The sequence below is a fragment of the Rhinoderma darwinii genome, chromosome 4 (genome assembly GCF_050947455.1).
Source record: "Rhinoderma darwinii isolate aRhiDar2 chromosome 4, aRhiDar2.hap1, whole genome shotgun sequence".
Classification (NCBI taxonomy): Eukaryota; Metazoa; Chordata; class Amphibia; order Anura; family Rhinodermatidae; genus Rhinoderma; species Rhinoderma darwinii.
The window spans coordinates 333,936,219-333,948,769 of record NC_134690.1 but is presented as its reverse complement, the minus strand read 5'-3'; the positions used below and the strand labels follow the sequence as shown (position 1 = coordinate 333,948,769).

Sequence of the window (12,551 nt, the reverse complement as noted above, 5' to 3'; positions counted from 1 at the left end):
TGCACATCCGTAACCGTCCGTATTTACGGAATGGTCCATAGGCTTCTATGGGGGAGTCCGTGACGTAATTACGGACAAGAATAGGACAGGTTCTATAATCTTTTCAGCACGGACACTCATCCGTAAAAATACTGAAAGGTGTCCGTGGCCGATAGAAATGAATGGGTCCGTAATTACAGATGAAATATACGGGCCTAAGGCTGTGTTCACATCAGTGTTGATTTCCGTTCATGGGTTCCATTGCAGCTTTCCATCTGAGGAACCCATGAACGGAAAGGCAAGCATAAACCATGGCTTCCGTTTGCATTACCATTGATTTCAATGGTAATGCTTCCATTGCAAGTGGTTTCAGTTTGTTTCCGTTCCATAAGGTTTCCGTTTTTTTAGCGGAAAGAATAGCGTAGTCGATTGCAGTATTTTTTCTGCTAAAATAACGGAAACCTTATGGAACGGAGACAATCGGAAACCATTTGCAACGGAAGCATTACCATTGAAATCAATGGTAATGCAAACGGAAGCTATGGTTTCCTTTTACCTTTCCGTTCATGGGTTCCTCCGATGGAAAGTTGCAATGGAACCCATGAAGGGAAACCAACGCTGATGTGAACACAGCCTAAGGAATCTCACTATCTGCAACCAGATTTATTTGTAATGTGCAGTTATTTACTTTTTAAAGAATGACAACATCAGCTTGTATACTGTTATACAATAATAGTCCCAACATCTCCGTCTGTAACTTATAAAAGCTATGGATGTTGTGTTTGCATGAAGATAAAATACATATTTACATAACTTTGCATTTTTCTTTCCATCCACATATAAAGCACAGCAACACAACTATGTGTAATCCAGCCGTCCATGTGGACAAAATAAAATATACATTCTACAAAGTAAAAGCAAAACTTTACATAGGGAAATAAAAAATCACCCAAATATTTTCTTTCTTTATTTCAGAGACTTGGAGAAAGATGGGCAGCAGTTTGCCGCTGGACAGAAGAGCAATGGAGTAAGCTGCAGGGAATCCTTATACCCTGGCAGAAACTATTAGAAGAACAGGTAAAAATGTAGAAAATATAGTATTTATATAAATTCACTTAGGCTTTGTTCTTTTCCATCAGGTTTCTGTTGTTTTTTGACAGTCAGAATAACGTGACATGCTGCTTTATTCTATCCAGTAAAAAAGAACAGAAAGATGATGGATCCATCATATCGATCATGGATCCTGTAAAAACGGAAGCCATGACCCCAGTGTGAACAGAGCCTAACAAAATGGTCTATACTTTATTGCGTATATAAATAAGCAATATTCCAAACATTAAAAAAAATTATATATATATATATACATATATCTATATATCTCTATCTCTCTCTATATATATATATATATAATTTTTTTAATGTTTGGAATATTGCTTATTTATATACGCAATAAAGTATAGACCTGGAAGGGTTGGAGTTTTCACCCCCTTTTCTATGAAGCCCCTAGATAAGTTCTGGTCATACCAATTAACTTTAGAAGTCACATAATTGGTTAAATAAGATCCCCCAGTGTGCAATCAAAGTGTCACATGATCAGTCACATGATGTCAGTATAAATACACTTGTTCTGAAAGCCACCTGAGTCTTCCACTAAGCAAAAAACATGAAGACCAAGGAGCTCTTCAAACAGGTCAGAGACAAAGTTGTGGAGAAGTATAAAACAGGGTTATAAAAAAATTCCCAAACTTTGAACATCCCACAAATGTAAATGAAATGGTAAAAATACCCCAACATCTAAGGTTGTAATGCAACAAATTAGGAAAATCACCAATGGGGGGGGGGGGGGGGGAATACTACATATAACATATATTTTGAGGCAGTAGAACATAAATCAGCAGTTTCTTGAATTGTTGTTTGATCTCAGTTGAAGATATTATGATATCTCCCTATGTTATCTCGTCAGAGCTTGTTCAAGGTGTGGCTCAGTGAGAAAGAAGAATCTTTGAGTACAGTCCAGCGGAGGAACTTCAAAGACCAGGCCGAGCTCAGTGTGAATGTGAGGAAGTTGGCGGTGAGTGCAGTATTTATGTTATGTGAAAAATCTTGTGACGTTTATATAGATAAGCCAAGGAAAGAAACACGCTTGAGGGTAGCGAGTATTCACCAGCAAACAAGTCGATTACTGTCAGCGTGTGCATCCTTTCCTGTCATTCATTGCCATTCATTTCCTTTAACGCTGAAAAGATTGAAAGTCAACAAATGGCATTGTGCTTCTTTATCCCATTTATTTACATTTTGTGTGCATTTTACCTGTCAATGCATACAGTCAAAAACACTGTTAAAAGGGGAAAATACCATGTGCTTGAAAAAGCAGTAATCCTGTATTAACACAATTTAATATTCTTGTAACATTAAACCAATCATACATAGTTACATAGTTACATAGTTCGTACGGTTGAAAAAAGACACATGTCCATCAAGTTCAACCAAGGGATGGGAAAAGGGAAGGGAAAAATTTCTACACATAGGAGCTAATATTTTTTCTAGGAAATGATCTAAGCCTTTTTTAAAGCCATCTACTGTCCCTGCTGTGACCAGCTCCTGCGGTGACTATTCCATAAATTCACTGTTCTCACAGTAAAGAAGGCTTGTCGCCTCTGCAGGTTGAGCCTTTTCTCCAGACGGAGGGAGTGCCGCCTTGTTTTTTGAGGGGGTTTTACATGGAACAGGATTTCACCATATTTTTTGTTTGTGCCATTCATATATTTATATAAGTAAATCATGTCCCCCCTTAGTCGTCTTTTTTCAAGGCTAAATAGGTTTAGTTCTTTTAATCTTTCCTCATAACTTAGATTCTCCATGCCCCTTATTAGCTTCGTTGCTCTTCTTTGTATTTTTTCCAACTCCAGGGCATCCTTTCTATGAACTGGAGCCCAGAACTGAACTGCATATTCTAGATGAGGCCTCACTAATGCTTTGTAAAGTGATAATATTACATCCCTGTCCTGCGAGTCCATGCCTCTTTTAATACACGACAATATCTTGCTGGCCCTTGAAGCAGCTGATTGACATTGCATGCTGTTATTTAGTTTATGATCTACAAGTACACCCAGGTCCTTCTCAACAAGTGACTCCCCCAGTGTAGCTCCCCTAGGACATATTGCTCTATAATTACTTGGGGAAGACCTAGAGCCCTTTTTGAAAATAGGCACCACATTTGCCCTGCGCCAATCCCTTGGCACTATACCAGTCACTAGAGAATGTCTAAGTATTATATTATAAAGAGGGGGACAGAAATAACTGAACTAAGCTCTTTAAGATCTCTAGGGTGTAACCCATCTGGTCCCGGGGCCTTGTGTACATTTATTTTGCTTAATTTAGCTTGGACCATCTCTTCATTCATCCAATTCAGTATATCAACTGATATATTAACAGCACTGGCAGTGGCTACATCAGCTGCTCTTTCTTCTGTTGTATATACAGAGCTGAAGAACCCATTTAGTAACTCTGCCTTCTCTTGATCCCCTGTGACCAACTCCCCATTACCAGGATCTAGGGGTCCTACATGTTCAGACCTTGGCTTTTTTGCATTTATATACTTCAAGAATTTTTTGGGATTTGTTTTACTATCCTTGGCCACCTGCCTTTCATTTTGTATTATTGCTGATTTTATTACCTTTTTACAGATTTTATTACGCTCTTTATAATTTACAAAGACTACAGCTGTACCCTCAGATTTGTATTTTTCAAATGCCCTTTTTTTGTCATGTATTGCCCTTTTTACAGAAGGTGTAAGCCATGTGGGGTTTCATTTTAGTCATTTATACTTTTGCACTATAATTACCCAAAGTAGATTTGAAAATCTCCCATTTATCATTTGTACCATTAATCAGATTGTTTATATTTTTTATTAGTTTCAACTTTACTGTTTTTCGAACGTGTGAATGTTTGTTATTTTAGCAAATTTCCACCTCTAGAATATTTCCATAAGTGAACCTCTACCTGGGAATCCCTTTAAAGGGTTGACTAAGGATAGACATTGGTGGCATATATCACTAGGAACAGGTTAGTCCATGCTTCCCTTGATATTTCCAGATGTATTCCCAATTGTATTTGGGAATATTGTAAAAATTGAGAACCCCTCTGGGAGTATGTATTCTGTATCTCTAGTCGCATCAACCACCTACTTTCCTCTCTATGTATCATGTCCCTTTAAACCTTAATCACATTGTGGCTGGGAATTTTATTTCTAAACAGTCATGATGGGTTATTAGTTTTCTGCCACTTGAAAAGGGGTCGACATTAAAAGGGTTTTCCCACCAGGGACATTTATGACATATCCACAGGATATGTCATAAATATCAGATAGATGCGGGTCCCACCAATGGGACCTGCACCTATCTCTAGAACGGGGCCCCCTAAACTCCGTTCTACTGCTCTGTGTTGCGACGGAAGCAGGTGAATTCCGACCATAAAGAAGAAAACAGCGTAGCTCGCTGAGCTACGCTGTTTCCGTATGTCCCATAGAACTGAATGGTAGTTACAGAAACAGCGTAGCTCACATGCTACGCTGCTTCCATAACTGCCATTCACTACTATGGGACTTACGGAAATAGCGTAGATCAGCGAGCGACGCTGTTTTCCTAACTCCCAACCATAAAGCCAGGAAGTGGCTGGGAGGCTGCGAGGGCAGAAGGTAGAACGGGGTTTAGGGAGCCCCGTTCTAGAGATAGGTGCGGGTCCCAGAGTTGGGACCCGCATCTATCTGACATTTTTGACATATCCTGTGGATATGTCATAAATGTCCCTGGTTACCCACTGATCACTATGGGGGAGAGCTTTCTGCTTTTAAAGTACTAAATATCTTTGTTTTAGAGTTTAAAAGAGGAACTGGGAATAAAGCAACAAATATTTGACCATTTACACGAGTTAGCCCAGAAAGTAGTGCTTCTTGTTGGCAATGGAAAAGCATCGGAAAATCTCAAAAGTGATATGGAAAACCTTGCTCACAGATGGGACGGATTGGTACATCTTTTGGAGGACTACACTGATCAGGTAATTCTGGTGAAAGAAATATCTATATACCGTGTACAAGTAATAAATACACAATAGAGACCTACATTCTTCTTAAGACAAACATGAACCAACTTAACCAAACTTTATTAGATAAAAGGGAATGAAAAGTAACTTCTTGAAGAGCATGAAGAATTTTATGCCACGGGTCTGGCTTCAGAAACAGGGGAATTGTGCAGTACATGCCGTTCATTTAAACAAATGTTCGACCATGTAACTCAAGGACGCTCTTTGTGAGTGGCTCTCCACTCTGGCTAATAGATGGGATCCTGGGTGTGAGACTCTCCTCTATGATGTCCGTATGCCCTAATAGCGCATATGGAAAAGGGTTACTGTATATGATAATGAAAACTGTAATATGTATGAGATACAGGGGGCATAAAGCTCATGACGTGGCATAAAGCAAGTTGGAGAGGACTGTTAGCTGCACACAAGTCCTGCCTGAATTAACAAATGTGGAGCGCAATAGGGTAGTTGTAAACTGTCAATCAGAAATTTAGGATATGCTTTCCATGCAGAGGCAGAATAACAGTATTGTTTACCTTTCTTAGGTCACAGAGTCAGTCAGCAGTTTTGGCATGACACAGATTACCAGGAAGGTTATTACTGAGACTGTGACTGTAAAAGAGCATAGTAGTATTCATTTAATCAAACAAGAACTGCCTCCTCCACCTCCACCGAAGAAACGCCAAATGTACCTTGATGTCGAGGAGAAGAAAAAGTGAGTCTCGTCATTACGCAAACAAGATGCACAAGATGTTTTACTGAAATATTACTTTTCTGTTCAGTTTCTCTTACCAAGTTAAATTTTTTTTTATTTTTCTCATTATGGAGGTTGAAAAGTATTCATTTTATTTATTTTAACTGCATTTTTGAGCCATAACTTATTCTTCAGTACTAACACAGAATGTTCTTCCCTTACGCCGGTCCGTGTTCCCTGTGGTGACACACTGATTTGAGTCAATTTCTTTGAAAGTCAGTAGAGCGTAACATTATGTTTTTGGAGTGTAGGAGGAAACCCATGCAAGCAAAGGGCAAACGTACACACTTCATGCAGATGTTGTCAAAGTCAAATTCCAAGCAATGGCCCCAGTGGTAATTACTGTGCCATCATGCTGCCATAAAATGTCGACCAATATGTATTGCTTCATGATCAGAGGGTAAACTAAGAGAGTTTGTTTCTTATGGGAGTAAACAGTGTCTTGTTTTTCTTGGGAGAGCATTTTATTAAAAGAACAAATGGGAATTATCATATATTATGATACAAAACACAAAAATTTAGGGACATATTTAAATATTATACTAGTAGCTCTGTTGATTTCCCTTGAAAATATCCTGTCTGGTGAGTGTGTGCAACTGGTGTAGAAAAACTAGATGGTATTTGCTCTATACAGACCACTGAATAATACAATAGCGTTTGACCCTTTTTTTCCCGAAACTTTGCCCGAATATGAACAGAATTGTATTTAATTTATGTTTTATTCTTATTTCCCATTCACATCGTTTTTGTCCTATGTTTAGCGTATACATCGAGAAAATCTCACGATGTATACGTTAAACGAATGCCAAAATAGCCCATGGGTGAGGGGTACCTGTGACGGATGCCCAACAGATGACACTATCAGGCATCCGTCACAGGCATTCCTCATCCATAGGCTATTTTGGCATCCGTTTTACGTATACGCCATGAAAAGCTATTGAAAGATCATGGCATATACGTTTAACTGATGCCTATTTGGTCCATCAAGTTCAGTAAAACTGAGTTAATTTTGTCATTTCTCTTTGTTTTATTATCTCCTAATATGTTTCACGTCTTTCTTTCATAAAAACTATTGAAATATAAAGTAATATCCAAGTAATATCCAAGGAAGAAAGTTTCTGATTTTTTAAGATCTTGGTGTATAATGACCTCCATTTTTTTATATTTGTTCTTAGGTTTGACAGAGAATCTGCTGAGCTGTTGAATTGTATGATTAAATCCAAGGCTATGGTTCTGTCGGCGGAGATCAGTAACTATAGAAAGATTAGAGAGACCTCAGACATAAAAGACATGCTAAAGGTAAAAGGAGAACTGGGAAGGAAATGGGCATGAATGAGGGCTTTGTCTGTGATACGCTTTGTAGCAGCTGGAGGTATGATCTATAATCTGGCTATCCAGCACATTATTAACCACATGCCCTTAGATCACAGTGGTTATTGGCTACCCATTTTATCAAAGGGACTGTGATGAAAATATCATCTGTCAGTATAAATATTAATAAGACATTTTTGGAAAAAGTAGACATAAAAAGTTTTCATAATTTCATTGTAGTCTTGTCGTACTGTAACATGCAAATTTGTAATACACCCATTTCTATCATATCAAATGGGCCCTCTCGACATATATCTAATTTCAGGGATATTGTCTAACTAGACAGATTTACAATTTTGCATGTGCGGATATAAGTAGAGAGAACACATTTTATATTCTCACTGATACTATCGTTACTTATGTATCCATAATGGAGTTAGGCCACTTGTGTAAATTAGGTGCCCATAGACATTAGTTATTTGTTATCAGAGCCCGCTGATTTGGGCAGGATCTGCTAATAATCTAATGGCTATGGGATTGCCAGTCCTTCTCTTTGTGTCTAATGTGTCAGTAAAAAGAATTAGAACAGGTTGGATGTTTTTTGACTATTTTTGTTTTTGCTATTATTATGGGTGACCTCAAAAGAATCTGGAAGCCCCTAGTCTTCCCCCAGCCACCATAAAAATAATGTTTCTACATTCATATCAATAATGAAATCGATTGCCTGAATTTTTAGCTGAATGATCTTTAACACCACTACTATATCTATATTATATCTCTAGATTCTTGAGAAAGAAAGAACTGACTGGACTCCCAAATATAATGAACTTATTGCTACTGGAGAATATGTATTGGAGCTGTGTAAGCAAGGTATGACAATTTCATATGTGTATCTATATTAGTTGCCTATATTTTGCTTTAAATTACAATAAGGATTAGTAAAATGTGTATTTATGGACTACATTGCTTGGTTAGATTATATCCACTGCATTACCTGGAATTAAATAACTCCAAATAATATAATTTGTATTATATGCTAAATAGATAAAAGTGTATGGATATCACAATCCAAATCATGGCCATTAAAGGGGTTGTACATGATTATAAAAACATGGCTTATTTCGTTCAAAAACAGTGCCACACTTGTTTACAGGTTGCATGTGGTACTACAGCTCAGCTCCATTATCTTCATTAGAGCTGAGCTGCAATACCACACACAACCCATGAACAGGTGTGGCGTAGTTTCTTTAATGAAAGAAGCCATGTTTTTATAATCCTGTACAACCCCTTTAATATTGGATTGGGCCTCCCTTTGTACCTTTTTAGCCACCGAGGTTTAGTAAAAAGGCCTGACTACCAGATGTCTTTTCAGTTCATCCACTTGTTTGATGGATTCCATTCTTTGGGCTTGTGCAGCTACCGCTTCGGTTGAGTTGATTCTCCGAGATGTTTCCATTTCACAAGACATGATAACGGCAGCTCTTGCAGGGCATTAAATGACTTAGTAAACTGGTGGGAGTGTGGATAAAGGAAACAAATTACTTTTTTGATGATCTACAGTTATGTTTCCATGAATGTAATGCTTGGTATTTATATGAGTGTGTATGACTGCCGCTCGTAAGAGACTGACATTGTATCTGAAACATGCTGACTAATGTTTATTTTCTACAGCTGTTTAAATAATGTTGTAAAGTTTGTGAATAACTTCCGATACTGAATATATTAGTTCTTTTACTGACTAATTTAGTATGCAAATCTGTTCTACATATATTATAAAGTATTACTATAATGTCATCTGGTACAATATAGGTTTATATAGGGCAGCACTTCACCTTCCCTATTATGATAATGCTATATATACTTGCTCTTTCTGATGTGATCTACTAAATTTCTCCAGAATATTTGTATTTATCAATATGTTCAAGTTGTTTATTTGTTTCTATACAGTCCCATCCAAATCTGCATAACAAGGTTTTGGGTGGCCTTGGTAGAGTACAACACAATACCAAACTAGAATAAAGCAATGAAAAAGCATCATTCAATTCCTTACATCCCTTTAAACAACCAAGCAATAATTGGGTTTTTGTCAAATGACTATTTCCGTACAGACGATGCAGGAACAAGCGATTCCATGCTGTAAATGCTAGTGAATGCCTTTTTTATATTCTTGCAGATACAGTAAACTGAAAAAAAATAAAATAAGAATGGCTGCATGGGTAAGGCAGTATAAACAAAATAGGGGTATGATGTATATATAGCACACATACACACTAATTCAGTTATATTACTGTATACTGTACACTGAAATTGATATCTGAGGGTTGTACAAATAGGCTTGTATGGATTTAAAATATAATAATAAAATACTTCATAATATATTTACCTTTTTTTATTCTGTTCCTGCTTCACCAGTCCTCTCTTTCTAAGTCAACATGATGTCAGGACCTCTATAGGGCCGTCATGTGGACATGGCGGCCAGTCGCCAAAGAAGCTAAGGAACCCCTTTAAAGAACATACTATCCTTATTCCTGTATGAATGTAGCATTATTAGGGTTTAGTTTTAAAAAAAATAAAATAAAATTGCACCATGATGACCTGTATTAGACCATCACATTCAGATATCTGCTATCGGCTACTTGGCTCCCCCTAATTGTAGTGATGAGCTATGTCCATATGTGCATTGTGTAGAGGAGTACATCATGAAGGGAATAGAGTCCACTTACTACGGGGACCATCCTTTATAACGCTCAGACATTATATTGTTAAATAGACTGGCCGATAATTGACCAGTGTAAAGGGCCTTAAAACTGAAAACATAAGGGCATATTTACTAATACTGTCTTAAATTTAGACAGCTAACAATTAGATCAGATGCACCAACTGAATCACAGGGGCTCATTCTAGATGATAAATGTAACTCACATTCAGACACGTCTGTCTAAATTTATACCATCTCTTGGCTGGCGCGTTTTAGTAAGTTTTTATAGCTCAAAACATTTGGCGTAATTTGGTGCATCTTAAGCCATGCCACCTTTTCCACTAAGCCATGCACCTTGGTAAGCAAGACACAAACATCTGTTCTTTTTGGTGCATTTCATTGATGCATTTGTTTAGAATTGTTTGCGCCTGCCAAAAAAAAAGGCAACATAGGCTAGAATTCTGGTGCAACACCAACAGTAAATCTGACCCATAGTGCTTGCTCACATAGTTGGAGGAATTTATTGAGACTGGCGTTTTATACACCAGTTTTAATATAAAGAAAGTTGGAGTAAAAGATACACAAATGCCAACGTGCCCATAGACTTTAGTTGCTGAGCGAGGTGTCCACAGCCTAGGAAAAAAAAATGAAAACACTTTTTTCCCCAGAAACATGGCTATTCTAGTTCATGGAGTAGCCAAGGCTGAGGGTCTGTTTTTATTCCAGAAACAGCAGCACTCTGTCCAAAAAGTGTATATGGTATATCATCTATGCCCTATGTAAGTGAATGCCAACAGCAGACACAGGCAATGGACAAAGGTGGCACAATTTCTGAACAAATAAACAGACCCTTGGGCAGCCTATCATCTGTTTTTGGAAGTGTTTTATGCAAACTATTTATTTACTTTCACTGGATGTAGGCACATGGAAATTGCTTTCTGGCAGCCCACTGATGCTGAGAATAGGTTAGTAAGTGTAGATTGCATAGATGTGAAAGTAGCAAGTTCTCTAACAGTAATGTCCGGTTCCCACAGTTTTGATTTCGTTTTTTATGGTTCTCTTTAGCTAAACATAAGACATCGGACATGTTCACTTAGGGCAAAAACAGGAATGGATCAAAAGAGGGGAGAAATATAAAGAAAAAAGCTGACATTTTTGTCAATGTAAATGTAATTTTTCTCATTCAGTATTATGGGAGCTGAATTTTGACAGCTACTCCTATGTTCATCTCAGACATAGACATTTGGCTGTGTTATTTCTGACAGCAAACCTCACCTTTACTGAAAGAATAATGTCTGTAACATATACATTCATACTATAATTTCATCGTGCATTTCATGTATAGGAAGTGCATTCCAATCCTTTCATGGATCATGATAATCTAAATTTTGCCCTCTAAATTCCATTTCCTAATTTAGATGTAGTTAATCTTGGTAATGTTAACTTCTATTTCTATAGCGTTTAGCGCCCTCTGCTGTACCTATTGTGAAGAAGTCTTTTTTGGTAGAATTTTTGTTTTTTACTTATAATACCACCTTGGTATTATAAACTTTTTTTGCATAGAATTATCAGGGAATATTATAATATAAATAAAAGAAAAAGTAACCTCTGCAAGGTTATTTGTAGAGGGATTCCATTTTCTTGACACTTTGATATTCAATTTCTCTACTTGTCAGTATATCTGGATAAGTGTTATGAAGACCCTTTCCAAAAACAAAAAAACCCAAACACTTTTATTGTGGAGAGTCATAATTTTAATCATTCTTTCTACTAAATTTGCATTTTATATGTATTGTTACAGACGATCTGCCAGAAGAGGACATGAAAGGATCATTGGACATATTAGAGAATGAATGGAACAACACAAACAATCAAATACAAGAGCTTAAGCAGGGCATTTTGTACCAGGACTCTATCACCGCATACTTCAAAGAGCTAGATAGTCTGGAAGAAAAGCTAAGACAGGAGGAAGAATGGTTGAATACTCAGCCATCTCCATCTCAGGAACTTACACTGCAATCACTAAAGGATGATAGACAGGTAAACTGATAAACGACAACATTTCTGCATCATAACATATATACCATTGCTATAGCCAACTATGACAAATCAACCCTTTAGTGTTCGGGAATATTTTTAACCTACTGCCCTGCATTCTAAAGCAGATTTTTCATGGTAGTTGGTTCATTCAATAATATTTACCCCCAAAATTAATCTACTTATTCTCCCGTGCATAACAATGCAAAATATGTGTAAATCGTCTGGAGGATGATGTCACTATAGTGACAAGAAAAAAGACTTTGTTTACATGCAATTGCTGCACATGGATGATAGTCATCTAGGAACAGAATTTTTTTTAAAATATTTCACTAAATGTAGTAATCTATTTATTTTGCACTATTGGGGCTCAGTGTTTCTTATATTTCCTAATTTTAAGACCAAGTTCGGACTTGTGTAATTGCTGAGGAGAGTCCGCATTACAAATCTGCAGTAAAGTATAGTACAATATATACGGATGAGGTCTTCAAAATGCCATCCAAATGTAGCAGAAAATATCTGCACGGAATTGATGTCATGCTGTGGATTGTCAAATCCGCAATATGTCAATTATGCAACCCATTTGTCGAGGATTTTTACTGCAGATTTCACCCCTTCAATGTATGGGGTGAAATCTGCGGTGAATCCACATCACAATCCGCATGTAGCACAAGCAGATTTTGTGGCAAAATC

At 37.2% G+C, this 12,551-nt stretch overlaps 1 protein-coding gene across 1 annotated transcript in view; it reads left to right on the top strand.

Moving 5' to 3' along the window:
• Nucleotides 1-12,551, top strand: part of UTRN (utrophin) — a 603,028-nt gene that overhangs the window by 134,304 nt on the left and 456,173 nt on the right. The window contains exons 14-20 of the mRNA XM_075862837.1: nt 955-1,056; nt 1,943-2,050; nt 4,855-5,034; nt 5,604-5,773; nt 6,988-7,111; nt 7,906-7,993; nt 11,623-11,861. Of these exons, the coding sequence (XP_075718952.1) occupies nt 955-1,056; nt 1,943-2,050; nt 4,855-5,034; nt 5,604-5,773; nt 6,988-7,111; nt 7,906-7,993; nt 11,623-11,861 (1,011 nt within the window). The remainder of the gene's footprint in view (nt 1-954; nt 1,057-1,942; nt 2,051-4,854; nt 5,035-5,603; nt 5,774-6,987; nt 7,112-7,905; nt 7,994-11,622; nt 11,862-12,551) is intronic.